This window comes from Semicossyphus pulcher, unplaced genomic scaffold (genome assembly GCF_022749685.1).
Source record: "Semicossyphus pulcher isolate SPU_LCO1_2020_fin unplaced genomic scaffold, fSemPul1.0.p SCAF_10, whole genome shotgun sequence".
Lineage (NCBI taxonomy): Eukaryota > Metazoa > Chordata > Actinopteri > Labriformes > Labridae > Semicossyphus > Semicossyphus pulcher.
The window spans coordinates 31,512,304-31,538,877 of NW_027211604.1; the positions used below are offsets into that span (position 1 = coordinate 31,512,304).

Consider the following 26,574-nt stretch of genomic DNA (forward strand, 5'->3'; position numbering starts at 1 on the left):
GTGACCCACACAATTATCTCAGAGCAAAATTTTACAGGACATCTCAATTCCAAAAAGGAGTCTTGAGAAGGAAGGAGAGAGGAGGCTGCCAGAGGAGCCATGTTAGTATAGTATAGTGTACCTTTTTTACTGGTAATATGAGAATCATATGGAGTGTAATCCATTAGTTTGGAGAAAAAATGACAAATACTTTTTTTATACTTCTTACCCTGTTAGGGTCGTGGGGGAGGATGCCCCTTTGCAAGATTTTACGTAAGGTTTTATAATAACAAAGTTATAGTCACTTATGATTTAATTACCCTCTAAATGTGTCTAATTAAAAATACAAATGTACATATTATAGTGATATTCAGATTGTATATATTTTGAAAGAAAAAAGACATTGTTCTTAAGGGGGGCGTCTTACCCAGGTTTACCCTATATTAGGGGTGACATATAATTGGATAGCAATGACAGCTCTTCAGCATGAAATCTGTCATTTTGTTAAATGTCTGTTGCCTTGACTCCTCTCTCCTTGTTTGTACTGGTTTCCTGAAGCAGTAAAAACAATAATTTAAAAAGCAGGGGTGAAGCCAAAACAAGTATGGCTGACAGCCTTGGTATTGTAAACTACATTACCGTGGCTCTGGAACTGTCCCAATTAAATGGGTTGCGGCCACTATAAAGGCTATTGATTGCGTTTGACGAGTCAAAATATCTGCGTATAAAAAGTTCAAAAAGCTTAACGTTTAGGGAAAATTGAAATGATAATATTTGTGGAATAAAATCCCATGATGCCCCAAACAGACTCACTTTATATTAGAAGATACCGGTGTTTAGAAATGTATTTCGTTATTAAAACATTCATTTGAACTTTGATAATTTCAAGTTAAATAGGAGCATCCGTTGTGTGAAAGGCTTGTTTCTTCTTTACCCCTCGAAAGAGAAAATCAAACAAAACGTTTTTAGCGTGTAGCATTTTCTGTATGTTTTGCCATTCCCGATAGCAATTCATTATTATAGTTATTAAGCTTTGGCTGGCTTTACAGCTCTTGTGTAGTTTGACAAACGACGCGGAGGGAAAACACAGTTAAATCTACCGCGTCTTCTACTCACAAAGACGGAATTAGCACATACCTGTTCAAAAGTACCTCGTTCAGAGACTCGCCTGTTTTCCTCTGTCAGTTCCCCACAACAATGTAACCATAGAAACGCCGAAGCACGGATGCTGCCTTCAAGTGCTCCTCGTAAAAGACTTAAGTTATAAAACACGATAAACCATGCTTGCCTTTTCGCAGCCGACATTGTTACAGCCATAACAAAGAAAAGACATTGGCGTTAATAAAAAATTACAAAAAACGCTTAAAATAGTGGCCCAGGTTTCATTGATGTAGCTCTAGTTGACATAGCCAAGAAAACTGGTTTGGCCAGCAGGTGGTGCTGTATAACCAAGTGCTGATCCCTCGCCTATTTCACATGTTCTGTACCTGCATTGCTTCAACTTTTCAGGTCAATTCATACCCACAAACACTTCATACACTAAACAGGTACATACGGGCTACACTTTAAGTTCACGGATTTTTTTATGCCAATGTAACAAGTCTATTAACTACACCCAATGAATTTTTTTTTTTAAATAAATGTTTATTTTAAATCCCTTCCTGCAAATGAGGCATTCGCTCTCGCCTTGACATTTCAATGTTCATAACCTTGTGCAATAGAAGTTCTTACTACATAACTGTCAATACGTGTCACCATTACTTCCTGCCTACATTTGTAGAATATTGTATTAGTTTTTCTTTAGGCACCATCTCTTTTGAAATAGCCCATACACATATTCTCAGTTTGGAGTTTTGTTTCTCTAATTTTGTAGAATTATTTTGGAGCCATCTGGCACGATAATTTCCTCAGGATTATTTAAGTGCCATCTTAAAATAAATGACATTTAACTTTGAGTCAATTTGAAACAGGCAGAGGGTTGCAAGATCTTTATTGGGCAGTAACATCTCAGTATACAAAACTCTTAACCAGACATGTGAACTCCGCTCAATTGTGCCCACTCCAAGTTTTTCCCAGTTTTTTCACAAAATGATCTCTAAACCCCATTTTTATTGTATATTACACTCTATAGCATGTTGTTACTTGGCTATGAGGGTTACTTTCTTAGAAAACATCTCAGGAGTGGATGAAGTGATGGAATGACTTAGTCGACCTCCTCGATGGTTGGTCCAGAGGATCCACCACCGGGAGCGGCACCACCAGCTCCAGGGAAGCCACCAGGCATGCCCTCTGGCATACCACCGGGCATGCCACCAGCACTCTGGTACAGCTTGGTGATGATGGGGTTGCACACCTTCTCCAGCTCCTTCTGTTGATGCTCGTACTCATCCCTCTCGGCGGTCTGCAAAAGAAGAATGTTTTAGTATCCAGGCAAACTCTTATAAGGACAAAATGATATAATAAACACAATGTACCTGGTTCTTGTCCAGCCAGCTGATGACCTCGTTACACTTGTCCAAAATCTTCTGCTTGTCATCATCACTGATCTTGCCAGCAAGCTTTTCATCCTCCACAGTGGACTTCATGTTGAAAGCATACGACTCCAGGCCGTTCTTAGCAGAGACCTTGTCACGCTGGACGTCATCTTCAGCCTTGTACTTCTCAGCTTCCTGGACCATGCGCTCAATGTCCTCCTTGCTGAGTCGACCTGGGAACAAATTTCACTCTCATCAGAAGAACTGGCGCAGAGGCTTTAAAGTGCACTCAAATTCAACACTAAACTCACCCTTGTCATTAGTGATGGTGATCTTGTTTTCCTTGCCAGTGCTCTTGTCTACAGCAGACACATTCATGATGCCGTTGGCATCAATATCAAATGTAACCTCGATCTGGGGAACACCACGAGGAGCAGGGGGGATGCCAGTCAGCTCAAACTTGCCCAGCAGGTTGTTGTCCCTGGTCATGGCACGCTCACCCTCATAAACCTGTTGAAAGAATGCAGTGTTAGGAGACAAGTATGAGACTTTGTTTATAGTTCTTTTAACTTTATTTCGCTCAGACATCCAAGGAAGGTCAGTGCCATCTTTGGTCTTGCGACCTCTGGTGGAAACTACGAATGGCAGGAAAACATATCATCACTGCAAAAAGAATGGACATATGTAATATCATGTTGTGCTTACCTGGATGAGCACACCAGGCTGGTTGTCAGAGTAGGTGGTGAAGGTCTGGGTCTGCTTGGTAGGAATGGTGGTGTTACGTTTGATCAGGACAGTCATGACCCCGCCAGCGGTTTCAATACCCAGAGACAGAGGGGTGACATCCAGGAGCAGCAAGTCCTGCACATTCTCAGACTTGTCACCAGACAGGATGGCAGCCTGGACAGCTGTAAAGATCAGCAACAGTTAGTCCCAAAAATAATTTCACAAAAAGAAAAAACTCATTAAGGCACAGTTTTAGTGCTCCATGTAACTGAAGACATTACCAGCTCCGTAAGCCACAGCCTCATCTGGATTGATGCTCTTGTTGAGCTCCTTTCCATTGAAGAAATCCTGAAGCAGCTTCTGGATCTTGGGGATACGGGTGGAGCCACCAACCAACACGATGTCATGAATCTGCCCTTTGTCCATCTTAGCGTCACGAAGAGACTTCTCCACGGGGTCCAAGGTGCCACGGAAGAGATCAGCGTTGAGCTCCTCAAAGCGAGCCCTTGTGATGGAGGTGTAGAAGTCAACTCCCTCATACAGTGAGTCGATTTCAATGCTGGCCTGGGTGCTGGAAGACAGGGTGCGCTTTGCCCTCTCACAAGCGGTGCGCAGACGACGGACAGCCCTCTTGTTGTCACTGATGTCCTTCTTGTACTTACGCTTGAACTCTGCAATGAAGTGGTTGACCATGCGGTTGTCAAAATCTTCCCCACCAAGATGAGTATCTCCAGCAGTGGACTTGACCTCAAAGATACCATCCTCGATAGTCAAGATGGACACATCGAAAGTGCCACCACCAAGATCGAAGATCAGAACATTTCTTTCTGACCCAACCTGGAAAGAAATTGGTGTTAAATATAAGGTAGATCAGCACTGTACTGTAGGATAACTGGAAAATAATTAATCATGTTCAAATTGTATACAAAGAGTACAAGCTTTACCTTCTTGTCCAACCCGTAAGCAATAGCAGCAGCGGTTGGTTCATTGATAATTCGCAGAACATTGAGGCCAGAGATTGTACCAGCATCTTTTGTGGCCTGGCGCTGGGAGTCGTTGAAGTAGGCAGGCACGGTAATTACAGCGTTGTTGACAGTCTTAAAGGAAACAAGCAAACTATTAGCGTAATTTAAAACCAAATCTTGCCATATTTTGTCAAGATACATGCCAAATAACTTACTTTTCCGAGGTAGGCTTCAGCAATCTCCTTCATCTTTGTCAGCACCATAGACGAGATCTCCTCTGGGTAGAAGGACTTTGACTCACCCTTGTACTCAACTTGGACCTTGGGACGGGTGTTGTCATTAATTACATTAAATGGCCAGTGCTTCATATCTGACTGCACAACTGTGTCGTCAAACCTGCGGCCGATCAGTCGTTTGGCATCTGCAAAATAAATATTTTCTTTAAGAATCACAAGGAGAATATGCTCATATGTCAGCTTCCATTAAAGAGATCACTCAGACATCCAAGGAAGGATTTGGGCCATCTTTGGTCTTTCAACCTCTGGTGGAAACTACGAATGGCAGGAAAATCGTCATCACAGTGATAAAGTGCTTTAAAAAGGGTCACTCTGGACCATTTTATATTATTTCAGTCTTATGTCATTCTCGCCTCAAATTAAAGTTAAAACTTTAAGACATTGTTGTGATACATAATTTGAACATGTTTCCAGTTGATGGGAATGACACAAGACCATATTACCACTAATTTGAACACTTAACCCTAAATCCTTACCGAAGACTGTGTTGGTGGGGTTCATGGCAACCTGATTTTTTGCTGCATCCCCAATCAGCCTCTCACTGTCTGTGAAGGCCACATAGCTGGGTGTGGTCCTGTTGCCCTGGTCGTTGGCAATGATTTCAACTTTTCCATGCTGGAACACACCAACACAGGAGTAGGTGGTCCCAAGATCAATACCAACTGCTGGTCCCTTGGACATGTTTCCTAAATAAAGAAAGAATATTAGCATCATCGGGTGAGCATGTTCCTTCAATTTATCACTTATGCAAACCAAAAGAAAATTCAGCTTATGACTAATATCCAAACACCTGCCAACATGTAAAAAGACAAAAAATACTGCCACATTTGAGGTGGATAATGTAAAATGATTGTAGAACTGTACTCTGTAATGTAGCTCCAGTCTCAGAAAAGTAGCAGTTTAAACTATAAAACTCAACTCAAAATGGTCGAAGTATTGTTCTGCACTTTTTGGAGCCATTCAGAAGATCAAAAAATGTCATTGCCCAAATAACAGGATATCTACCAATAAAAATTGGTAAAAGGATGTAATAAGTATGACATTACCACTTCAGTGTAAAAGAAAAGTCACTTAGGCTAAGGGCTAACAATGCGGCAGAAGACCAGGAAGGGTGAAAACATGGCGCTAGCTGACCATGTGACAGTGAGACGGCAAGTTACCACTGACAAGCAGAGGTAATACCGGAAATGGACAAAATAACCCCGTCCTCAACATGTCAGCATTCATTAGAATTTTACCTCCGAAAACAGTAATCATTACACAGATAACCCTAGTTGCATTTCGAGCCAATACAAATTACATTTAAGCAACTTGCGATGAACAAAGGCATTTTACGCTGGAAAACCCCGGAAGTCTTATGTTGTTTCCGGTTAGCTTGACATTGGTTGTTCGAGAACATTCTGGAACGTCTCAGAGTGAATTTCTTCACCCCTCCCCCACGCTCCCCTCTCCATCATCTACAAAACGTTAGTTTATGCTTAGGCATAAACCCCCCTAGGGGCAGATGAACAAGTATTCTACATTTTAATTGTCTACATTCAGCAGCAACGATTTCAAACCAAATAACATTGCCTTTGTCAGCGGATAACGGCAATGACTTAACAAAATAGCGTTACTGTGACTACTCGTTCCTGGAGGCACCAAACGATGGATGTGAAATGTTTCTCATAAAACACATTCCTGATTTAGTTATCAAAGAACAACTTACCGGATTAAGGGTGACTTTGGGTGTTGGGTTGGAATGGACAGCGGCGAGGCGGACTTGTCCTAGCCGGTAAGAGAAGGGAAAGGAGGATGACCAGTTATCGGGACCTTATATATTGCCGGTAAAGCAGCCAATCAAACGTCGAGTCTCCGAGTCTATCGTCAGCGGTCCACCAATAACGCTCAGTATATTTGATGACGTGAAAAACCTCCCGGGCTACTTCCTGCTTCATTATCTGTATTTCATAATCTCTGTGGAATACCGCGTGGTCCAGGTTAATATCTTTGTCCGAAGATACACGATACAGATAGGAAATTGACCCTTTCATCAAACATTGTATATTCTTACTGAGTATTGCTGCGTCTTATTAGAACTAAAAGGGCTTTTATTCCTCTAAGAATTACTGAGGAAGTTTAAGTAGAGCCAAGACACGGCTCGATAGGAAGCTAACTGGGATGTAGACTAGATGTAGCTGTTGGAGATGCTTTTTAAGACATATAAATAGTTCTGTAATTTATCTAATCCTGTTCTGTAGTTTTCAAATATTGTATACTGCTTTACATTATATTTATTATGTTTTCCAGCACAATAAGGTATGGACAACCATTGTTCGCAGTCAGGTGACGTATCGTCAGCCTTTATTGTGTTATACATGTTAAGATAAAGCTGGAGAGAATTGATTGAAAAAAAAAAGTTAAAATAATTCTTCAGTTTCCCTCAATGTACAAAAGAGAATGCCTTTATGTTATATCAAAACATAATTTATTTGTACATGTAAAAATACATCTTTACAGTATTTACACAGTAGGCAACATAACATAAAAATGTACATAGGTATAAGCACATTGTGTTAGCACATTCTTTTCTTTGTAAACATACTCTGTTACAGTGCAGTAAGAGAATCATCTGTGAGAGTGATAATGCTACTGTTGACATTAACATTTTACAGATCGTTAGAGCTCTGTCTCCTTTATGTCACATTTAGCTGAAGTTTGTCCCAGGGTTTGACGTTGAGAAGTCTGCTCTTTATTTAAACTCTCCGTTGTTGCCATTGCAGTTGTGTTTATCACTGAGGTGATCACTGTTGGTTCCTCAACCACATATTGTGTGAATGCTGTGTTGAAGAGCCCTGTGTAAGAGAGAGTATTTGAGATATTTTGAAACCGGTTACCACTTAACACACTTGCCTTGCTTCTCAAAAAAGATGCCAGTTATCTGATTTTTTCACATCACAATGTGCTTTAGACATTGTGTCAGCGAAAGGGGCACTGGTCATCAATAGGCTATTAATCATAGCCTACAATATCTAAATATGTGTACAAAAATAATGATACACAATGATGTACAGAAAAAGCACCAAAATGGACGATTGATAAGAAGTTAATGTTATTTTCTTAATTCGAAATTAATTAAATGTTTGGAAATATAAAATTACTTCAAGTTTGAAATTTAACTCTAAAGTCCTGTTTAATCACATGACATGGGATCAAGGGGGATTCAGATCTTTGCAGTTCGATCACTCGGCTGGCATAAATGTTCTTTCAGTACATTTCCGTCTTCCTTCCTGCAGAAGCCATAAAAGGAGTGCTGAATCATCTGCTTACCTCTGCGCCTCTGTCCTTGGGTGCTCTTCTCTTCCTGGCTTGATTTTGATTTGCTGCTCTCCTCTGACGGATCAGAGTCTTCGTTCTCTGAAACAGTAAACACTGTTATATATATATATATATTTAAACACATTTATTTAAAAAAAAAAACTGCTTTTTCCTTTGTCTAAGATGATTGATTTAACTGTTATTACAGCTTTTTCCAGCCATGGGAAGATATTCCTACACACCAGCAGTTTCATTTATGGTTCCCCTGTGAGTCAGGTTCAAACTAGCTGCAGCTTTAGTATGATGTAGTTGGTATGATTAGATGAATGGCCTGCAGAAATAAGAATGATCTGGTCTGCTTACCTCTCTTCCAGGCGAGGTGTGCTCTCCTCAGTTTGATGGTGAAAAAAATCACCACCACCAGAAGACAGAGAATCAGGAATGTCACCAGGAAGACCAGTAATGATGAACTTCCTACAGCTCCTGCTTGCATCTTCGGGTTGTTAAAGCTCCCTGTGAACAGACAGCAAGTTGGTAGTTAGTAAGGAAAACCCTCATCACTCTGAAAGACCAGCGCTCAAGTTTACTGTGTGCACATAAAATGGCTGTTATGTCATCAGTTTTATACCAGAGAAACTGATCTTTAGTCTCAAACATACAGACATCACTGTTAACAAAGTGAATTACCTGTTGTGTTTCCATCCGTGCTGTTAAAAGAAGTGATCTCCTCTGTTGTCTGGGCGACAGATATCCAGTCTTTAAGAGTTACAAAGGAGGAAGATACAGTTATTAAAACAGGCCTTAATAAAATGCTGCAGCCTAAGTTTACCCTGTTTTCTGAATCCAACAACTCAATTGTAGTCATTCAGTGTAACCACTAGATGGCATTAGACAGGCATTTGTCCTATATGATCTTACACTACAGTGCACTGCACATTGTACCTGCTGTGCTGGTTGCATTGCTGACGGTTTCATTCCTCCTGGTTGTGACGGATGATACAGATGCTCTTGAATCAGCTACAAAAAGTGGAGACACATGTTTGAATGAGCTTCATTAGAAAACAGAGGTCAGGTTAATTCTGTAAAGAAAATGTTCTGAACACATGCAGATGAATAACCTCTGACCTCTAATAAGACCACTGGGGTCAAATCTTTATTATGCTTTATTAGGCAAAGCTCTTCACATGCATCAAGCTCACATTTCCATCCTCACAATCTGTGAACTTTAAGTGAGATTCACATGACTCTCTGAGACTTCCGCCACAGGAAGCAGATTTGGTGGTATCATAACTACAGTGGTGGTTAAGCAGCTCATCTAAATACACTGTGAACACTGAGATATGTGTAGTTCCTCTCAGGGTTATACAGATTATGTACTGTATATCAATAACACAAAGTAATAAAGCATTTAGTATAGGGTCATGCCATTTATGATTCATCTACATTATTTTTAACAGTGTAAATCCTTTTTTAGCTACTGTACAGCTTGATAAATTCATGTAGCCATTGTATGTAGTTTGTTGTATAAATAGTCTCAAGTTCTTGTCATCTATAATTTAAAACTACTGGTCACTTTCACCTTATTTTGAACTCTTACTGCACTTTATTCTTTTGTTGGTTTCGTCAATGTTGATCGGCTCTTGCTGTATTAGATGTGGTTTATTGTATTATATAATTAATTGTTGCCCTTGTTCTTTTAATGATGTCTACCTGTTTTAATGCCTGTTTATGGCACCTTAAGCACCTTGGCTCATCACCTGATGTTCTTTTTAAATGTGCAATATCAATCAAGTGACCCTACCTGACTTAAAGTCTGTGCTCTGCTGTGACTTGTTTCACCCAGATGAAAAAAGTCTGACTCACCAGTAGCGCTGAGATGTGAGTCTGTGGAGGGAACAGGGCTCAGAGGAAATCCGGTGGGCACTGTCACTGGAAAAGTTGATAACCTTACAGAGCTCTCTGAAGATGTCGGACTCACAACTCTGGTTGTGATTCTGGACCAGCTGGTTGTCCTCAGCACCTCTGGTGAGCCTGGAGGCCGAGCTGTGGGGGAGTTGGTCGTGGTTGTGCGGTAGAACTTGTCTGCTGACAAAGAGAGGGGCTTACATTATGAACAAGGCCTTATATTAGCAGCATACAGTGTATTACAAAATTTATATTAAGTGAAAATTCATGCTGTCAAATCTACAAATCACACATCTGCTTTAGAAACAGGAAACAAGACTATTTACAGAAAAAAGAGGAAATTACATGACAGTTGTTTTTTTTTGTTTGGGTTTTTTTGTTAGTTCCACAGTCCATGGTGGTGCTGTGGACACAACTCATGAGAAAAGAAACTCCGGTGCTTTCCCCGTTTTGTGACGACATGACTACGCTTTCACAGTTCCTCAAAATGTTAGAAGTACATTGAAGTAAACAAGTAAATTATTGTAATTGTAAAGTTAAAGTTGAGAACATTCGATCTGGTAAAGAGTGAGAGGAACAGACGTATTTCACTTTAAATGAATTACACTCACCTTTCCGTCCAATTTTTACAAAGTTCATCAGAGGTTGTGAATGCAGAGCCGGATGTCGAATGAGGCATTTCACTGTGACTCTCTTCCCCAGTGGGTCAACAGTTAGCATGTCCATTGAGACATATTTTTTGTCTTCGTGAACAATGTCGGCATAAGCTGTGGAACAGGACGAGTCATAGGATCTTTATCTTAGAAGGTGAAGCCACTCACATAGCAGTCAGACAACTAACATGTTACGCAGTTTGCTGAGACCTTTGATGAAAACAAGATTAATACTTAACAAAGAGAGCTTAAATAAAAAGATCTCCCTCCTTTCAGGACAACCAGAAGTTTTTTTATAGTGTGCTGCCACCATGTAACATTACAAGTGCTAGATGTTCAAAACAACAACTGTGTCTGAGCATACACACACATGTATTTACCCTCTGCACAAAACTACTGGACCAAATGAAGCATGATTTAAAAGAACAGTTACGCTCATATGTTCCCATCTTCAGTTACTTTCATCCACTTTCTTATTACGATCTAGCTTTGCCATTTATCTAAACACAAGTTACCCACTCACCTTGAATTTCAGGCCCATTGTTAAGTTTCCAGAAGATCTGAGGAGCGTAGCGGGTCCCCTCTGCAGTGCACTTTACCACAGACTTTCCTTCATGCTTCGCTACACTCATTTTGGGAAGACCTTGAAAAGAATCAGAGTAAATGTAATCAGTGGGTTGTAAATGCTCATCCAACCAGCCAAATCAGGGTGATGTTAAAGTTGTTATGTAATTGTCAACATCATATCAAGAAAGGTTTTACTTTTAAGATGTAATCACAACTATTTCTTCTTAATATGCTGTTATTTTTTATAGAATGTCCCTGGCCGTAAAAATAAGGTCAATCTTTTCCGGAAATGTACATCACAAATACATTTTCATTCACCCTGCATTTCTATTTCATTCTTTCTCTTTGATCAAACCTTCATTTATGTGTCACTAATTTCTGTGGCTCCTCTACGTCTGATATGACATTATCTCCTGACTGATCAATATCTGTCTTTCCTCTCAGTCATTTTCAAATACATCTACTACCACTACACCTTTTCAGTCTCAATAGGTGATCTATTTCCTGAGGTTAGGGAAATAATGTGATAACTTAACTCCCTAAATACTGTAAAAACTGTTTACTACTTAACTAAATAGAAAATATGCTCAGTTAGTCCTGCATGTGTTTTAAGATCACTGAAAGCCCAGAGTGTGATTTTCACACCACATTAGGTTAACTGTTTCATGGTGTGAAATAAAGGCCTCAGTGTCATGTCCCCCACACAGAACCAATATGAACAGCCTGGTCTGAGGATATCTTTGATAATAATATTATCTGTCACCAAATCAACTGCAGCATTATACTCACCTAAAACTGTGACCTCCACTTTCTTCACTGTCGGGGGACTGCCGTATTGAGTGCATGTGTAGCTGCCTCCATCTTTAAAGGTGACATTGGAAATACTGACGGTGAATTCTGACTTGGACAGTTTGATGATGGTGTAGCGTTTGTCCTTTAAAGCTGAGGAGCGAGGGGGAATCAAAAAGATGATTGATATCCGTCATTCAAGATTCTTGCAATTTGCCATAAAAGAAAACGCATATATGAGACAATTACTTTTGTTGTTTTGACTGAAGTTACATTCGTCACCTTTATTGTGACTGAAGAACATGACATATCCCTCAGGGTTCCTCCACTCCACTTTGGTGCGGTGAGCGTTAGTTATTGAGCAGCTTAAGTTGACAGTGTGACCTTGTTTTATGGTCATCTGCTCCTGCACCGCAAGTGAAACTGCAGGATGAGAACACAATCAACACCATGGGGTTTAGTAACACAAGGACATTTTCACAGATTGACACCAATTCTAAGCAGCAACCTTCAAAAACAAGAGTAACTTTCTAATGGTCCGGTAAAAGGTCAGATCAGGTGGTTTTTTTTGTTCCGAGGTTGTGGTGGGTTGAGGTGTCCGAAGCTGAAAGCCTTTGACTCATCTCTTCCTGTCAGTGTATTTCTGTGTGTGAACACAGAGGTGGTGTAAAGGAAAAGGTAATGTTGACTGTACTGAAGCAGCCCCCTGTCACACATCGGATAAACGTCTATGTGACAGGAAGTAATGTGGTCAGCCCTTCTATGCTGAAAGAGAAAGTAACAGCGGTTTCAAGAGAAAATAGAAATAAGCTGTGGGCCGTTCACGGGGGCTTTAGGTGCTTTTTCTTTCCTATGGGGGTCAGAATGACAAACTGCATGGAAAACACAACTGTGTGGGTGCACTGACACTATGAGGGCAGGGGGCTTCAAATATCGGACGTATGTCATCAAGACTGGGGGTGGTGTGAGGATAAAACATTACTTTAACAACAAGTGCAAATGCATGAAAACCACAGGAAACTACACAGGTGTGCCTTTTATACTGCCTGAAACCTGTTTTTGACACTTTCCCCTTTCTACACAAAAGCAAATAAAACAATATGCAGGATATATTCATATAAACAGGCATGCAAACATACACATACTGTACTCAATTGTGGCTGACTTAAACGTAAAATAAGTTACTGAAATAAGATAAAAATGAAATAAAACAGAGTATTTGGATGAGAATCCAAAGGAGGATTAAATTCACCATAGGTACTTGCTTCTAAATCAAAAGCTTCATATATAAAACATACAACCCTAATCCCACAACAAGCATAAGCTCTGGTAACAAAGCATTTTAGTAATGAAAGGTGGAACCATTTTATTTGTCAAAAGCAGCATAGTTAACATAACATTTTGCTCTATTTTCCAATAAACCATCACACACTGCCAAAACAAGATTTGACTTTCAGTTGATACATGTGCCACTTTAAATAATCAGATTCTAATTTAGCATAATCGACTTCTGATAAAGGGTATGTCAAAGTACTGAAGTGTGGGACTCACCCTGTACGAGCACCATGAAGACGCTGAGCTGCAGCTTCTGTCCCATCTCTGACGCTCAGTAGCGATCGCGCTTCGACTCTGCCATTTCCTCATTTCTACCATCCTTTTGTACTCTGCTGAGGGACCTTCCATGACATCACAGCCCAGTGGTTTCCACAGACTTTTTCATTAAAGGGATTCTCATGTGATGCTTACAGTGAAAATGTCAATAGTTCAGGTTTCATGATCCTGAAACTGACCGTTGTAGTCATCACACCTAAAAATGTTTTAGGTGATTTATGAAAAAGAAGAATCTTAAAGGAGATTATACTTTTCCTTATTTTCTGTCATATGTATGCTGTTTCAATGTTCAATGTTCATATTGAAACTTTAAATATATTTTTTTAAATGTATGTAAAAGGCTCAGGCTCAGTTTTCAGTGTTGTTTCAACTCATGTGTTTTTCAAAGTAGAATTACAGTTTTTGTCAATAGAGTCTGGTGGCTTTGAAGTGAGCGATGTAAAGGCTGATTCTGGTTAAAGAAAAGTATCTTACTGTGATAAAAAATCTTCTGGAGTGATTCGTCATTAGTCATTTACACAAGAAAACATGAAAAAATAGGGCTGTGGTTTAAAAATACTGCAAGATGTACTTACGGACTAGCATGGAGGACAACCTTGAAAACTAGATGTATTGTAATTTCCTAAACCAGTGGTTCGCAACCTTTTTTCCTTGGAGCCCCCCCTGCTTGTATCTAAGAAAGGCTGAGCCCCCCAGCCCGCACACACCTACACCAAAACAATAAAGTGATTAATTTCAAATCTTTATTGCCAAAATGAACACCAATCAGCCAATAGTTGGCAGAGGTGGGGCCTACAAAGCTTTGAATGAAATTTGAATGAGGACCAAAAAATCGTTTTTTTTTTAATAGTTGAACAAACTTTTGATTATCAAGTAAGTTTTTTAATGATTTTATTTAACAGGTGCAAATCTAATCTTGACAATCTCAGTGCAGACAAAGCATCGCGCACCCCAGTGATCTTTGGTGCCCAGACCCCAGGTTGGGAACCACTGTCCTAAACCAATGCAGCTGTTTAATTCAGACTAAAGAGTCATCTGATAGAAGACTCCTTTTAAAGCACGTGCCTCTGTCAGTTTAAATGTGATCAAATCAAATGATTGTCATCAAATCAAATAATATGATCGGACTGGTGTGGTCTAGGGCTGCACGGTGCTGCAGTGGTTGGCACTGTTGCCTCACAGCTAGAAGGTTTCCTAGTTCAAGCCCCGGTTCAGACGTAGTGGTCCTTTCTATGTGGAGTTTGCATGTTCTCCACGTGCATGCGTGGGTTCCCTTTGAGTACTCCAGCTTCATCCTACAGTCCAAAAACATGCTCCTTAGGTTTATTGGTGACTCTAAAATTGCCTTGTAGGTATGAATGTGAGCGTGAATGGTCAGTCTATGGATGGATGGATGTTGTGGTCTATGTAATGTGTCACATGTTCTGTGAAGATGCTGATCCAGCCACCGTCTAGTTTGAAGAGAAACGAGTCAGGACTTTGACATTAACTGACCAAGTTTATGACAGCTCTTGTAATATAAATATAGAGTTAATATGTACTTTGAGAAAATCATGATGTGTTTTTTTTCCCATTTGACCATTCTCTTGCACTTATGGGGCCTCATGTAGGATTCTGAGGCATTTCCAGGCCTGGTATATTACCTCCAGTGAGTTCTTGATCCACCCAAGGGTGTCCTTCCAGTTGCACATAAATGTAAACTCTTCACAGGGAGCAGCCAAGGGGGTATCTAATCAGATGCGGAAACCACCTCATCCAGTTCCTTTTGATGCGAGGGAGCAGTTGATCTCCTGAGAGCTCCCTCTAGGGGTCTTAGCTCCCTACCCTTTCTCTGAGCCGAGACATGGTACCAAGGGAACTCATTTTGGCTGCTTGTGACCTCATCTCTTACTTGGTTACTTACCCAAACCTCATGTCCAAAGGTAAGGGTTTGAAAGTAAAAGGACTGGTAAACTGGAAGCTTTGGCTTCTAACCTTATTCCCTCTTTAGCACAACAGTCCATTACATTCCCCCCATTACAACTGATGCCACACCAATCCGCCTGTGTATGTCCCCCTCCAGAGATTCGTCACCTCACAGGTGGAGGGGTTTGCTCGTGTTGTGCTGTGCTGTGGTGTTGGGGCAGTAGCCCTTGGTAGCCCCCAACAGCACAGTCCAGTGGTGTCCTCAGGCTGTTTGAGGGGCAGGGGCACCAGCGCACAGAAAGTTGGTTTAAATTTGAATGTTATATTATGTGAGTATAACTACTGTAAATAAAACTGTAATAAAAACAAATGGGGAACAATGAATTATTTGAACATTTATTTAATATTGTCTACCTCACTTAGACGAATGTCAAGGTTATAGCTCAGACTGTGCTGAACCCACTGCACTGTTCACACCATACTGGTCAACTCTCTCTCTCTCTCTCTGTCTGTCTGTGCGTATGTGTGTGTGTGTGTGTGTGTGTGTGTGTGTGTGTGTAGACAGACAGACATGCTTTTATTTTTTAACATGTTCACAAACAAAATCCCTGGCTCAAACTGAATGAAAATGAGGTGGAATCATGCTGCCAATTTTTAAAAATAACAACAACAACAACAACAACAACAGGGGCATTTTCAACTTTAGATTCCCATGAGGGCACATTGTCTCACACCTAGTGAGAGTGTGTGAAGGCCAACTAGTTATCCAACATGTATCAATTATCCACTAGAAGGGCACCCAGAGGGCACTTTATCACGTTTTATCCATTGAAAGGCACCTTGGCCACCTTTATAAGCTGATTACTTCAAACATTTTAAATTGTGATAATTGTAATCTGCAGCAGAACATGCTCAGTATCTTTTTTTTTTAATCACTTCTAATCAGTTTACCAGCACCATACCAAAACTCCCCCTGCACGGAGGACAGCTCTTTCTCCAGCTATTTCTGTCTGTAATCTTTCTTTTTTCAAATAGGTTTTCTTTTTTTTTACAGTCTTCCGGGGTTCACCCAATCACAAGATGCTACTCAAAGGGAATCTGAAGACTGATTTAGAAAGTGCTGGAAGCTCACTGCTGTTCTGCAAGCCGATTGGCTCATGGAGGATTGTGAAGCCTGTACAGATTCAGTGAGCCTGGTGTTCCTGCATCCTCTGTCTGTATTCATGTGGTGGCGAGAGTCACACTGCAGCGTCCCTTTACCGCCACATAATCTTCCAGATATGACAAGATGATATTTAATTAGATCTATGAATAGTTGTTCCTAGTAAGCTAGTTGCTTCTTACAGCCAGATATCACTCAGGACACCCCCTTTGTAGTCTGTGACATTAAACCTCTTTTCCGCCTGTCTGTCATAATCAGGACACATAGCTGTAGCTGTAGCAGGATTATTCTAACTATCATGTGCCCACTCTTCTGTTTCATAATCTTATCACTTAAACTTGAATTAGAAAGATCAGTTGAAAAAATCAGTTGTTTTTAAGGTATAATTAACAGGTGCAGTGACCTTACTGTCTGAATGGATCTTGCAGCCAGGTAACTTTGTCCTGCTGTCACAGGCAGTGGGGGGAGGTGTGCGTGCCTTTCTCTACTAGGTGGTCCAGGGATCAGCAGTTTGAGGGTCGTTCAAACCTGATGCTGCAAAATGCTCTCTGGTGTCATGACTCAAACCGGTCGGCGACAAGAGCGGGCTTGGTTGTTTACTTTCCTGTCAATCACTCATCATGGACACAGCTTACAATAGACATTCCTACATTCAAGGAAAGCTTTATAGCATTCTTATAACTTATTTAACATGGTGAACTTTTTAGTTTTTAATACAGAAAAACTCATAAGTTGAATAGATTCACCATCTCTATAAAAGTCACCAAGGCTCCATCTGTTTGTGTATTTGTTATAACCATTAGTGTGACCCATGATCCATCTGTTTGAATTATCCGATAATGAAGAGTAAAATGAAGGGCATTACAATGTTGAAAAATTCTAGTGTTGATGAATATTCTAGTCATAATAATAATAATAAACATGACTACTCACATCTATAACAGAAAAACATTTCTCATACAGTGACACATCCAACCGCACATGACCTCCTTTCAAAGTGTGATGATGTAATGCCTGATTTCGCTCTCTAACACACACACACGCACACACAAACACACACACACACACACACACACACACACACACACGCGCACACACGCACAACCACACACACACACACACACACACACACACACACACACGCTCACACACACATACACACACACACACACCCTTAAAGCTGCTGTGATGAACTTTCGGTGTGTGTTGATTTTGGCGCCCCCTGTGGACAAAGCCGTACAAAGGTGTTTGCTGATTTTGTCCTGTAGCCCTGGGAAATGTAAACAAAGGCAGCATGCAGTTAATCACTTCGACTGACACCTCAGAATTAATTTCAGTCTGTTTCATAACCAGCAGACAACTCCTCACAGAAGCTTTGAATTAAAAAAACAACACCGACATGTAAAATGACTCTCAACCATAAAAATAACACAATTACTCCTTAACTGTTTGTGTCTCATACAAAGTCGCCAGCAATAAATTAGCATGACATCCTGCCTGATGAAACAGCTTCTTCTCGTTTGGATGTAATAGTGACCGTGGCAACCAACCAATGAGTCAACCCCGGTTCCCCCTAAAAAGAGTCTTTGCTGACATCTGATCCAGGGCAGATATGAGGCTATTCCATTACAGCACATTATAGCCGTCTTTATAGGTCATATAGTTCATATAGTTCACCACCACATCTAAAAGCACCTGACTACATATCAACAGTATATGCAGACTTTATCCCCCTGGACGTTATTGCCACCTGCTGGAGAGACAGTAGGCAAAGTGGAAATAATTAATCGTTGTGTTAAGTGTTTCATTGGAGGACAATTTGAGAACCAAAAAGTTCAGTCTGACATGAAGCACTGGACATTTAATATAATCAGAGAACGTGTTGTCCCCAGAGATGTTGCTGCCATTACAGCTCGCTGTGCAACTGCAGGCTGAATCTACAGGAGCACATATTTCACATATATTTGACTGCTAATATGTGTAAAAAATAGGGTCCAGTTTTAAAAACACTGAAATATATGCTGACGGTAACTTCATAAACAAATATGTGAGGAAGCTGTCAAGTGTAACTGCTGCCTGATGGACAAGACTAAGTAAGCTACACAGCCAATAAGATCTGCGGCTAAACGGATACATATACCCCGATGTATACTACTATGTGATGAGCAACAGGTCATTTTCCCTTTTTATCTTGTCCATCATAACAGGTTATTCAAAGTATTTGAAACCTAATTATGAGCCACTTAGAATCCTTTATGAAGGTAGTTTTATTGTGAAGTGGTGCCATCATTTCATTGTTCAGTGTGTTGATGATTTTGCAACACATCTGCTAAATTTGATAGAAATTCCATTCATGTCATCACAGACAGGTAATTTCATGTGTAGCCACAGCGTTGTGTCAGTCCATGTTCTCCTCATCTGTGTTGAAACAATAACTTTTTTTTTTCATATAAAATACTGTAGATCCAACATAGGCAAAAGTTACTACTTAAATAGAACACCTGACCTGGTCCTAAGGTGTAAAGTCCTCAGTAAAATAGCAGTTAGACCTTACCCTGTCATAGGGCTAAAACTGGTTACTTTACTGAACTTGACAATTAATGTTAGTGTGTAGACACTAACATTAGTGTTTTCAAGCTGCTAAATAGGGTTAGATAACTTTCTAATAAAGAAGTTATCAAAGTTTTCCTGTTGTTGTTTTGCACTTGTTGTGGATTAAGTTTGTTAGTTATTAACAAATGCTTTGTCCTTGTTACCTTTTGTTTTTTGTTTTGTGATTAACGCTAGCTATTTTTAAGGTTAGCCACGTTGCTAGCCTATTTACTTGCAAAGTGTTTAGATACATGGTATTGGCCAAAGAAGTGAATATACCATTTTCTGCAATAATATCTTTGTTAGCATGGACTTCACACACCGAGTGACTACAATCTCTGTTTGGTTAAACATTGACACAGCTTTAGCATTCAAATAACTAGTTTCAATGTTTAATGTGGAGATGGAACATAGACATGATACATGATAAGTTTTAAGGTGAAAGATGTTGAGAATTTGGAACCATAAATTGAAGTACTTTAATTTAATATTGATTGCAGTAATGAGCCCTGATATAATGACGGTGTAAATAGATTGGAAGTGTGTTTTACGATCTAATTCTTTTGAACAGCTCTTTGGTGCGAACGGCGGGAACCAAGTCGTAGGTGAGAGCCATTCCTTTTGTTGTTCCCAAATTTCACTGCCTGCCCAAGATCCACTCCCCTTTATGCTGAATAACCACAGGCAGCTTTTTTCAACTGCGACTTAGCTATACTAGGTCACGTGCAGCGGAATCATGTCACCACAACATAGTGCCAACGGTGAGCAACATTATAACCCTCCGCCAAGTGTGTTGTTTTTTTGTTGACGTCTCTGTAGTTATACAGAGTTGTATCATAAATTATTAGCGTGAGTGTTGACACGGGAGAATATAGTGCAGGCACGTTCGCGAGTCTGACCACTCTCTACCTCGTAGTGTTGTGACGTTCGCAATGAAAGGAACGGAGCCATAAGATCCTGCAGTAACAGAGCACAATAAACTGAATAAATGAGAGCATAGTGTACAAGACAAATATAGCTGTCAGTATATTGATTCCAACTGTCAGGCATGTGCACATATAGAACCCAAGGGTGGCTGAGCCCCTGTCCTTGTGCCCCCAGAGTCGAAAAGAGCCCTTAATTTAAAAAAGAAATAATATATATATTTTTAATTCTATCAAATATAAAGACGGAAATGTTTCAGAAATTATTTTATTATGAAATCAACCAAAACAACACTTACTTTTACAATCAAGCTTGTCTAATTTTCATTAAAACAACGCTTTCTCCGTCATGCAGGGCAACTTACAAATATGCTATCAATTTCTGAAGCAGGTAGTAACATTTAGCATGTTTTCGAGTTTTAGTCAGCCCCTCTCTTTACAGCCAGCTTTTAAAAACGTAATGTTTAAAAGTCTGTGTGAGTTTCTGTTGTAGACAGGTTGATACAATCTGTAGAGCATGAACCATGCCACATTAAGGAAGTGTACATACTGGAAAGGTATGATCTGTTTGAATGCCATTACATCCTTCCTACTGTCTTTCTCACCACTGATCTAATGAGACTGAATGAGTCTAAACAACTGAACACTGACTGACTGCATTACTTTCATTAAACATGTCAGGTCTATGGTTTCTTTGTGGAACAATGTGGCTCAGTAGAACATAAACAGTTGCTATGTTATCAACATAATGTGTGACTATGGATGGAGGTGGTGTGACAACATCAGGGTGGGAAATAGTGCATGTTAGTGGGGCATTTTTTGCATGAGCCTCTGCCCCCAGAAATGTCTGTGCACGGCCCTTCCTACAGTAATATACATTATAAATCAAACTCTTTAGTCTAAGTGTATAGCCATTTATAAGTTGTCAAAGACTATTTATTACTACTGTTCTTTTTTCTGTAATATTTTAATTGTATTTGTTGCTGTCAAAGTCAGAGAATGACTGTGCTGCAATAAAGCTAAAGAGAGTCAAATATGAACTGTTTTTTTTTTGTTTGTTTTTTACAGCTATACGCCTTACTTATAGCTGTAAAAAAAAAAAAAAAAAAAAAAGGCCCCAGTCATCATCCTCAGACAGAGGACAGTGAGAGGGTTGACTCATTTTGTTGGAGTGAAATTCTACTTCTAAGAAGATTCCCGATTTCATTCTGCTGCCGTGCACTTCACAGTAATACAATAGAAACCCTTATCGCATGCAGATGACTTGGATTTGCATTCCAAGTCACGTTTGACTCTTCAACTCACACTTGTACCAAACCAGACTTCAGCTCTCAGGACAGAAGTCAAGAACATGAAAATGTATACAAATATTACCAATTATACGATTACATTCTGAAGCAGGGCTGAATAATGCAGGATTCTTGTGGATTTAATGCAGATTTTAAAAGAATTCCAAACATTAGTTCACCGTTTCAAACAAACGTTAATGAATGTGAACTCACTTATTCCACACATTATTTGATATGCATGACATGACTAAGATTAGTTACAATATCTTATTGGATTAATGGTACATTTAGCATTAATTACCTATGTAACTGAAACCCAACTGATTTGATTGCTTGTTAATGAATGAAGTAGCTTTACATTAACAAGGGTGTAAGTGTGAACTATCATAACGTCATGGCGACCTGGTCATTTGTTAATGGTGAACAAATATAACATTGCCTGGTGTCATTAATCATGTTTCCTGACCCTTTTAAACCTTTCTGAAATTATTCTTTGTGGGGAAAAAAGTTGCCATGACTACAGATTAATGCCCACTGAGATATTGTAAGATTATCTCTAAAACACTTCACTGAGGCTTCTACCATCAGCTGTAGTGGAGAATAAAGATGATCATGTGTCTGAGCTATAAACAAACAGCATGATCCAAAACTACATTAATCTTTAATAATCATTCGTTTCCAGTTTCTTTGAGGGATCGAGTCTTTTCAGAATTTCCCCTAAAGAGTATGCACACCAAATGTGGATGAACTGATTATGAGGTGAAAAACATTCAGCACGCTCACTGCTTCCATAAATACTAAACTGCACCACTGTAAAACCTGCAGCTCATTCATGCGCCCCCGCGCCGTTTGATCTCCCACAAAGACCAACCGCAAAGTCCCCGGATGTCAACAACAGAAATAAAGAGTGAATGTATTAATACTGTGCCAAAAGGCTACACATTTATTGAACATCATGACAGAAACACAACAATGTAACAATTTTGCACGTTTTGTAGCAGCACTGCGAAACTAAAACAACCCCTCCTTTCAAAATTGGTCCATATTAAGAACAGGTTTTTTTCCATGGCCTTCATCATCCCCAGCTTCAGAAAGCGCCTCCATTTTCCGGAGCCAACAACAGCACAGCGCAGTCTATGAATAGTCCCCATGAGAAGCCAGTGTCTGTTATTTTGTAGAAACAATAACACCAAACACTACCCCTCCTATGGGAAAGGTTGTTTATCCAAAAAACGAACACTGATATGGAAAAAGTGGCCCTTTGTCCCGACTGAATCCGGGCCTGCTGGGAGTCTTTTACTTGCTCTTAGCCGGTTTCTCCGTCTTCTTGGGGAGGAGGACAGCCTGGATGTTGGGCAGCACGCCTCCCTGAGCGATTGTCACTCCTCCCAGCAGCTTGTTGAGCTCCTCGTCGTTGCGCACGGCCAACTGGAGGTGCCGGGGGATGATCCTGGTCTTCTTGTTGTCTCTGGCCGCGTTGCCTGCCAGCTCCAGGATCTCGGCGGTCAGATACTCCAGCACTGCCGCCAGATACACCGGAGCCCCGGCGCCGACACGCTCCGCATAGTTGCCTTTACGCAGTAGCCTGTGCACACGACCCACCGGGAACTGAAGTCCGGCCCGGGAGGAACGGGATTTGGCCTTAGCTCGGGCTTTGCCTCCGGTTTTCCCTCTGCCAGACATGCTCGTGAAAATGTGATTATCGGTCAAAACGATACCCTGTGAATCGCTGGATGGAAGCGCTAGGACCTTTACGTAATACTTTGTGAGTAAACGTATATAAACCGCGGAGGCTCCTCCGATTGGTGGATGGAAACTGAAACGCATGAACCAATGGCGCAGCGCGTCCCCCGGTAATGACTGTCCTCCGGTGCAGGATGCTCCAATCGCAGAGAGGGAATGGCACACACTCATTTGCACAGCCATGTTATCAATAAGGGCCAGAGGAAGGGGCGTCAACCTGAGCTGTGTCCCTTCCCGTAAGAATATTGACACTTAAACGAAAGAGAAAATGCCTGATCCTGCAAAATCCGCCCCTGCGCCCAAGAAAGGCTCTAAAAAGGCCGTGACCAAAACTCAGAAGAAAGGAGACAAAAAGCGCCGCAAGAGTAGGAAAGAAAGCTATGCTATTTACGTGTACAAAGTGCTGAAGCAGGTGCATCCAGACACGGGCATCTCATCCAAGGCCATGGGCATTATGAATTCTTTTGTCAACGACATCTTCGAGCGCATTGCCGGAGAAGCGTCGCGCCTGGCGCACTACAACAAGCGCTCCACCATCACCTCCAGGGAGATCCAGACCGCCGTCCGCCTGCTACTGCCCGGCGAACTGGCCAAGCACGCCGTGTCTGAGGGCACCAAGGCCGTGACCAAATACACCAGCTCCAAATAGAGTCGGACAGGGGCTCGACACGAGGGAATAGTCACTTAATCACCGCCAAGACGATCCACTGTGTCGGATGTTCACTTTGCCAAAACTGCGTTTGTGATTTTGCACCATTGCCGCTTGTCGGAGAGAATGAATGGAGAGAATGAACCCGGGCCTTACGTTGAATGTGTTGATATTCATCGGAACTGTAGCCTGCCATTTTGTTTTAACACGTCGTTTTTTTATTTAGAGCTGTGACATTTTTAACAAATCATTTAATAAACGAATGTAAGTCGGTGCTGTTCAGCAGTGGAAGCCTCCTTTGCTTTGCATCATTGTGATACTGATTTGTACGCACCTTATAAAATGACCAACAGATCACATTGTATGTAATGTCACAGTGGAACCATTTTGAGATTAAAGCTGTGACTAAATACCAGTGGGAGGCTTCGTTTCTAACTGTAGTCCGTTTAAATTATTTTTCTCTGTCAATCAGTGAAGCTGTAGGAGGTGTACAGTGTTATGCCTGGAAGAGTTGGAATAAAGCGACACCAAACGGTAGCTGGAGTGAACGTGCATGGGTGAAGGCTGCATGTGTTCAGTATACATCACTGATAGTTAATTTTTTTTTTTTTCTTTTTCGATATTGTTATTCTTTATTTAAAACAAAACATAACATGCATCACCAATACATAACAAACGTAACACACCAAGTCACATTAAAGTAAAGCACAAACACAACATGTTTATACACCAAATATTCTCAGGCCAAACAACCCAAATTAAGATTAAGTAACAATGTTACTTACTAAAGGAAGTTAAGATTATATAAATAATGTTTTTTAAAAAAAAACCTCAATCCATAGCAGAAACAATTCTAATCATTTTAAGAAAGTTAAGTCTGTCAGAACGATCCTGTCCAAAAAGGAAAGATAAATAAATGATAAAATAAAATAAATTACATTTCTACCAGCCTTCCACCTTTCCAAATGTTTTGAACGTCTCCATTCATATTAGCAATATAACCTTCTAAGATAAAATGGTGTTTGATAAACATTCTGAAACTATATATATTCAAGGAGTCTGCTCCAGCAGCTTGAAAGATAAATATTTTTCCTAAGAAAATAATCAAATTAATAATATAGCAATCTGTCTCTGTAAGGTCGCCAAATATCACCGAGGGGAAAAATCCAGTTTAAGGCACAGTTTCCTTGCATTGCACATCTCTTCAACCGCCCTCCAAAAGTCAGACACCCATTAAACTCACACCCCTACATTCATTCAACAGTCGGAGGTTCGATCCCCAGCTCGCTCAGGCTACATGTCGAAGTGTCCTTGGGCAAGACACTGAACCCCAAATTGCTCCCGGTGGCATAGCCAATGGGTATGAATGTGATATCTGATTGACAGTTGGGCACTTTACGTAGCAGCCTCTGCCATTACTGTATGAATGGGTGAATGTGATATGTAGTGTAAAAGCAGCTTTGAGTGGTCGCAAAGACTAGAAAAGCGCTATATAAGCACAGTCCATTTACCATTTACCATTTCAACAGACGCGTTCAGTGACGCGCTAAAGGTTGACAGCACCTCGCTGTGAAATGCTGCGTTTAAAATCTTACAGAGAAGTAGGGGAGACTGGGGACAGTTTCAACATGTGTTTCATTTCACTAGACTGATCAAATGTGTGTGTGTGTGTGTGTGTGTGTGTGTGTGTGTGTTTGATTTTACATAAAAATAAAAAATATATAAAAATAAATCCTCCGTAGACCTCGTCCACATCCATGATTATATTCAGTGCAACCTCACGACCTCAGGTGTGATATTGCTTGAATATAAATCCACATTGGTTAATAACAAAATATTTGTTTTTGTCAAAGTGAGTATATTATTCTGAAAACGCTGCACTGCATACAGTGCATACCCACTTTTTCTGCCACTGCTGACCATGCCACTTATTTGTCCACAAAACAAAGAGTCATAGTTGGAGTCAGTCACAATAAAGTTTGGGACCATATGACAGAAATACAGCTCATAGAAAAATTACTCATATCCATCCAATGAAACTTCTTTTGAATATGTGCAGCAGATTGTGTCTTTTGTCTTCCTGGTATGTGGAATGTCATACTTAGCATGTGCAAGTTGAGTACGATATTTGTAACATCTTTTTAAGTGTTACATCTTAGTGATTACTGTGGTAAAATGAAAGGAGCAGCTTCAATCAGGAATCAAGGTTTTGCCCTCAAGTGCACAGAAACCAGAGAGTGAGTGAGAGAGAGAAAGAGAGGATGTCGGACAGGGAAAATACAGGAGTATAACTTATTCCACCATCACAACAAATGTGACCACAAACACACAGCACAGGTTCAAGTTGAAATTCTACCTCCAGGCAGGATGGAAATGAAACAACTTTTCAGACATGGATAGAAAAGGTGAGGGGAATGTTGCATAAACACACGGATCTGTCAGTGAGGACAGGACAGCTCCTTTACATACATACATATTATATTTATATGTATCTATCTATCTATCTATCTATCTATCTAACTATCTATCTATCCATCCAATTCAGATACACTTATGGCTGCTGAATGGGAAAATGACAGACAGGACACCTACTTAATGCTAAGCTGCATGTAAGCTCATCTCAGCTCCATTGTTCGGATCCGGTCTCAGGGTTCCTGCAAGGGATCTGGGGGGGATTCGTGGTTCAGGTGACAGTTGTAGAGGTTTTGTTTGGCAGGGTGTGCCTCCCTCTCCAAATGTGAGATGATGTGTTGGAGACCTAATTTCTTAACAAAGAGTGGTAGCCCCTGGCACAAGTTGGGGGATGTGACCAAAAAACAGCTCTTTTGTGGTTCATCACTTGGCCTTTCAGGTGCTCTTGCGTAAATATGTCTGATCAGTTCAGCAGGTAATTATGTTTAAGTTATGCAATGTTTTCAGAGCAGGTTGCCTCAGGTTCTGTGGTTTGTGCTCCAACTGTAAAATATTGATTGTTGTCTTTAATATATTGTTGTAATTCTTGTTATTGTGTCTTTGAGTTCAAATAAGCATCCCATCCAGTCATGTTCAA

At 40.5% G+C, this 26,574-nt stretch overlaps 4 protein-coding genes and 2 non-coding genes across 8 annotated transcripts; 1 reads left to right on the forward strand and 5 right to left on the reverse strand.

Annotated features, from left to right (window-relative positions):
- Positions 1 to 1,952: 1,952 nt before the first annotated feature.
- Positions 1,953 to 6,235, reverse strand: hspa8 (heat shock protein 8). The gene is made up of 9 exons (XM_069677046.1): positions 6,149 to 6,235; positions 4,917 to 5,126; positions 4,360 to 4,565; positions 4,124 to 4,276; positions 3,461 to 4,016; positions 3,159 to 3,361; positions 2,765 to 2,963; positions 2,454 to 2,686; positions 1,953 to 2,380 (listed from the first exon to the last, which is right to left on the reverse strand). Exons 2-9 carry the CDS (start codon positions 5,119 to 5,121, stop codon positions 2,183 to 2,185), a joined length of 1,953 nt encoding a protein of 650 aa, XP_069533147.1. The 5' UTR covers positions 5,122 to 5,126; positions 6,149 to 6,235; the 3' UTR covers positions 1,953 to 2,182.
- LOC138605912 (small nucleolar RNA SNORD14) lies at positions 3,030 to 3,122 on the reverse strand. Its single transcript, XR_011309343.1, has one exon. It is a non-coding gene; the product is annotated as a small nucleolar RNA SNORD14 (small nucleolar RNA).
- Positions 4,636 to 4,728, reverse strand: LOC138605905 (small nucleolar RNA SNORD14). Its single transcript, XR_011309342.1, has one exon. It is a non-coding gene; the product is annotated as a small nucleolar RNA SNORD14 (small nucleolar RNA).
- Positions 6,236 to 6,930: 695 nt separating the features above from the next.
- LOC138604997 (cytotoxic and regulatory T-cell molecule) lies at positions 6,931 to 13,273 on the reverse strand. Of its 3 annotated transcripts, none has more exons than XM_069677077.1 (11): positions 13,203 to 13,273; positions 11,934 to 12,074; positions 11,652 to 11,804; positions 10,819 to 10,938; positions 10,254 to 10,409; positions 9,601 to 9,822; positions 8,680 to 8,754; positions 8,425 to 8,493; positions 8,101 to 8,250; positions 7,750 to 7,836; positions 6,931 to 7,274 (listed from the first exon to the last, which is right to left on the reverse strand). In XM_069677077.1, the coding sequence occupies exons 1-11, from the start codon at positions 13,246 to 13,248 to the stop codon at positions 7,099 to 7,101; spliced, it is 1,395 nt and encodes a 464-aa protein (XP_069533178.1). In that variant the 5' UTR covers positions 13,249 to 13,273; the 3' UTR covers positions 6,931 to 7,098. The 3 variants fall into 3 exon arrangements, with proteins under 3 accessions (XP_069533178.1, XP_069533169.1, XP_069533160.1); XM_069677068.1 differs by having other exon boundaries at positions 9,601 to 9,819; positions 11,901 to 12,074; XM_069677059.1 differs by having other exon boundaries at positions 11,901 to 12,074.
- An 8,772-nt stretch (positions 13,274 to 22,045) lies between these two features.
- Positions 22,046 to 22,903, reverse strand: h2ax1 (H2A.X variant histone family member 1). The gene has a single exon (XM_069670053.1). It carries the CDS (start codon positions 22,814 to 22,816, stop codon positions 22,430 to 22,432), a length of 387 nt encoding a protein of 128 aa, XP_069526154.1. The 5' UTR covers positions 22,817 to 22,903; the 3' UTR covers positions 22,046 to 22,429.
- Positions 22,904 to 23,106: 203 nt separating this feature from the next.
- On the forward strand, positions 23,107 to 23,798 carry hist2h2l (histone 2, H2, like). The gene has a single exon (XM_069670194.1). The coding sequence runs from the start codon at positions 23,145 to 23,147 to the stop codon at positions 23,523 to 23,525; it is 381 nt and encodes a 126-aa protein (XP_069526295.1). The 5' UTR covers positions 23,107 to 23,144; the 3' UTR covers positions 23,526 to 23,798.
- The last annotated feature ends 2,776 nt before the right edge of the window (positions 23,799 to 26,574 follow it).

What these genes read in the sequence shown, in the direction of transcription:
- hspa8 (XM_069677046.1), bottom strand. Translation starts at nt 5,121, where the DNA reads ATGTCCAAGGGACCAGCAGTTGGTATTGATCTTGGGACCACCTACTCC. An exon ending in CACCATCACTAATGACAAGG is followed by an intron (nt 2,687 to 2,764) that starts GTGAGTTTAGTG and finishes ATTTGTTCCCAG; the next exon opens with GTCGACTCAGCAAGGAGGAC. An exon ending in GCTGGCTGGACAAGAACCAG is followed by an intron (nt 2,381 to 2,453) that starts GTACATTGTGTT and finishes CTTCTTTTGCAG; the next exon opens with ACCGCCGAGAGGGATGAGTA.
- LOC138604997 (XM_069677059.1), bottom strand. Translation starts at nt 13,248, where the DNA reads ATGGGACAGAAGCTGCAGCTCAGCGTCTTCATGGTGCTCGTACAGG. An exon ending in CAATGGGCCTGAAATTCAAG is followed by an intron (nt 10,410 to 10,818) that starts GTGAGTGGGTAA and finishes CCTGTTCCACAG; the next exon opens with CTTATGCCGACATTGTTCAC. An exon ending in CCAAGGACAGAGGCGCAGAG is followed by an intron (nt 7,275 to 7,749) that starts GTAAGCAGATGA and finishes TCTCTTACACAG; the next exon opens with GGCTCTTCAACACAGCATTC.
- h2ax1 (XM_069670053.1), bottom strand. Translation starts at nt 22,816, where the DNA reads ATGTCTGGCAGAGGGAAAACCGGAGGCAAAGCCCGAGCTAAGGCCAAA.
- hist2h2l (XM_069670194.1), top strand. Translation starts at nt 23,145, where the DNA reads ATGCCTGATCCTGCAAAATCCGCCCCTGCGCCCAAGAAAGGCTCTAAA.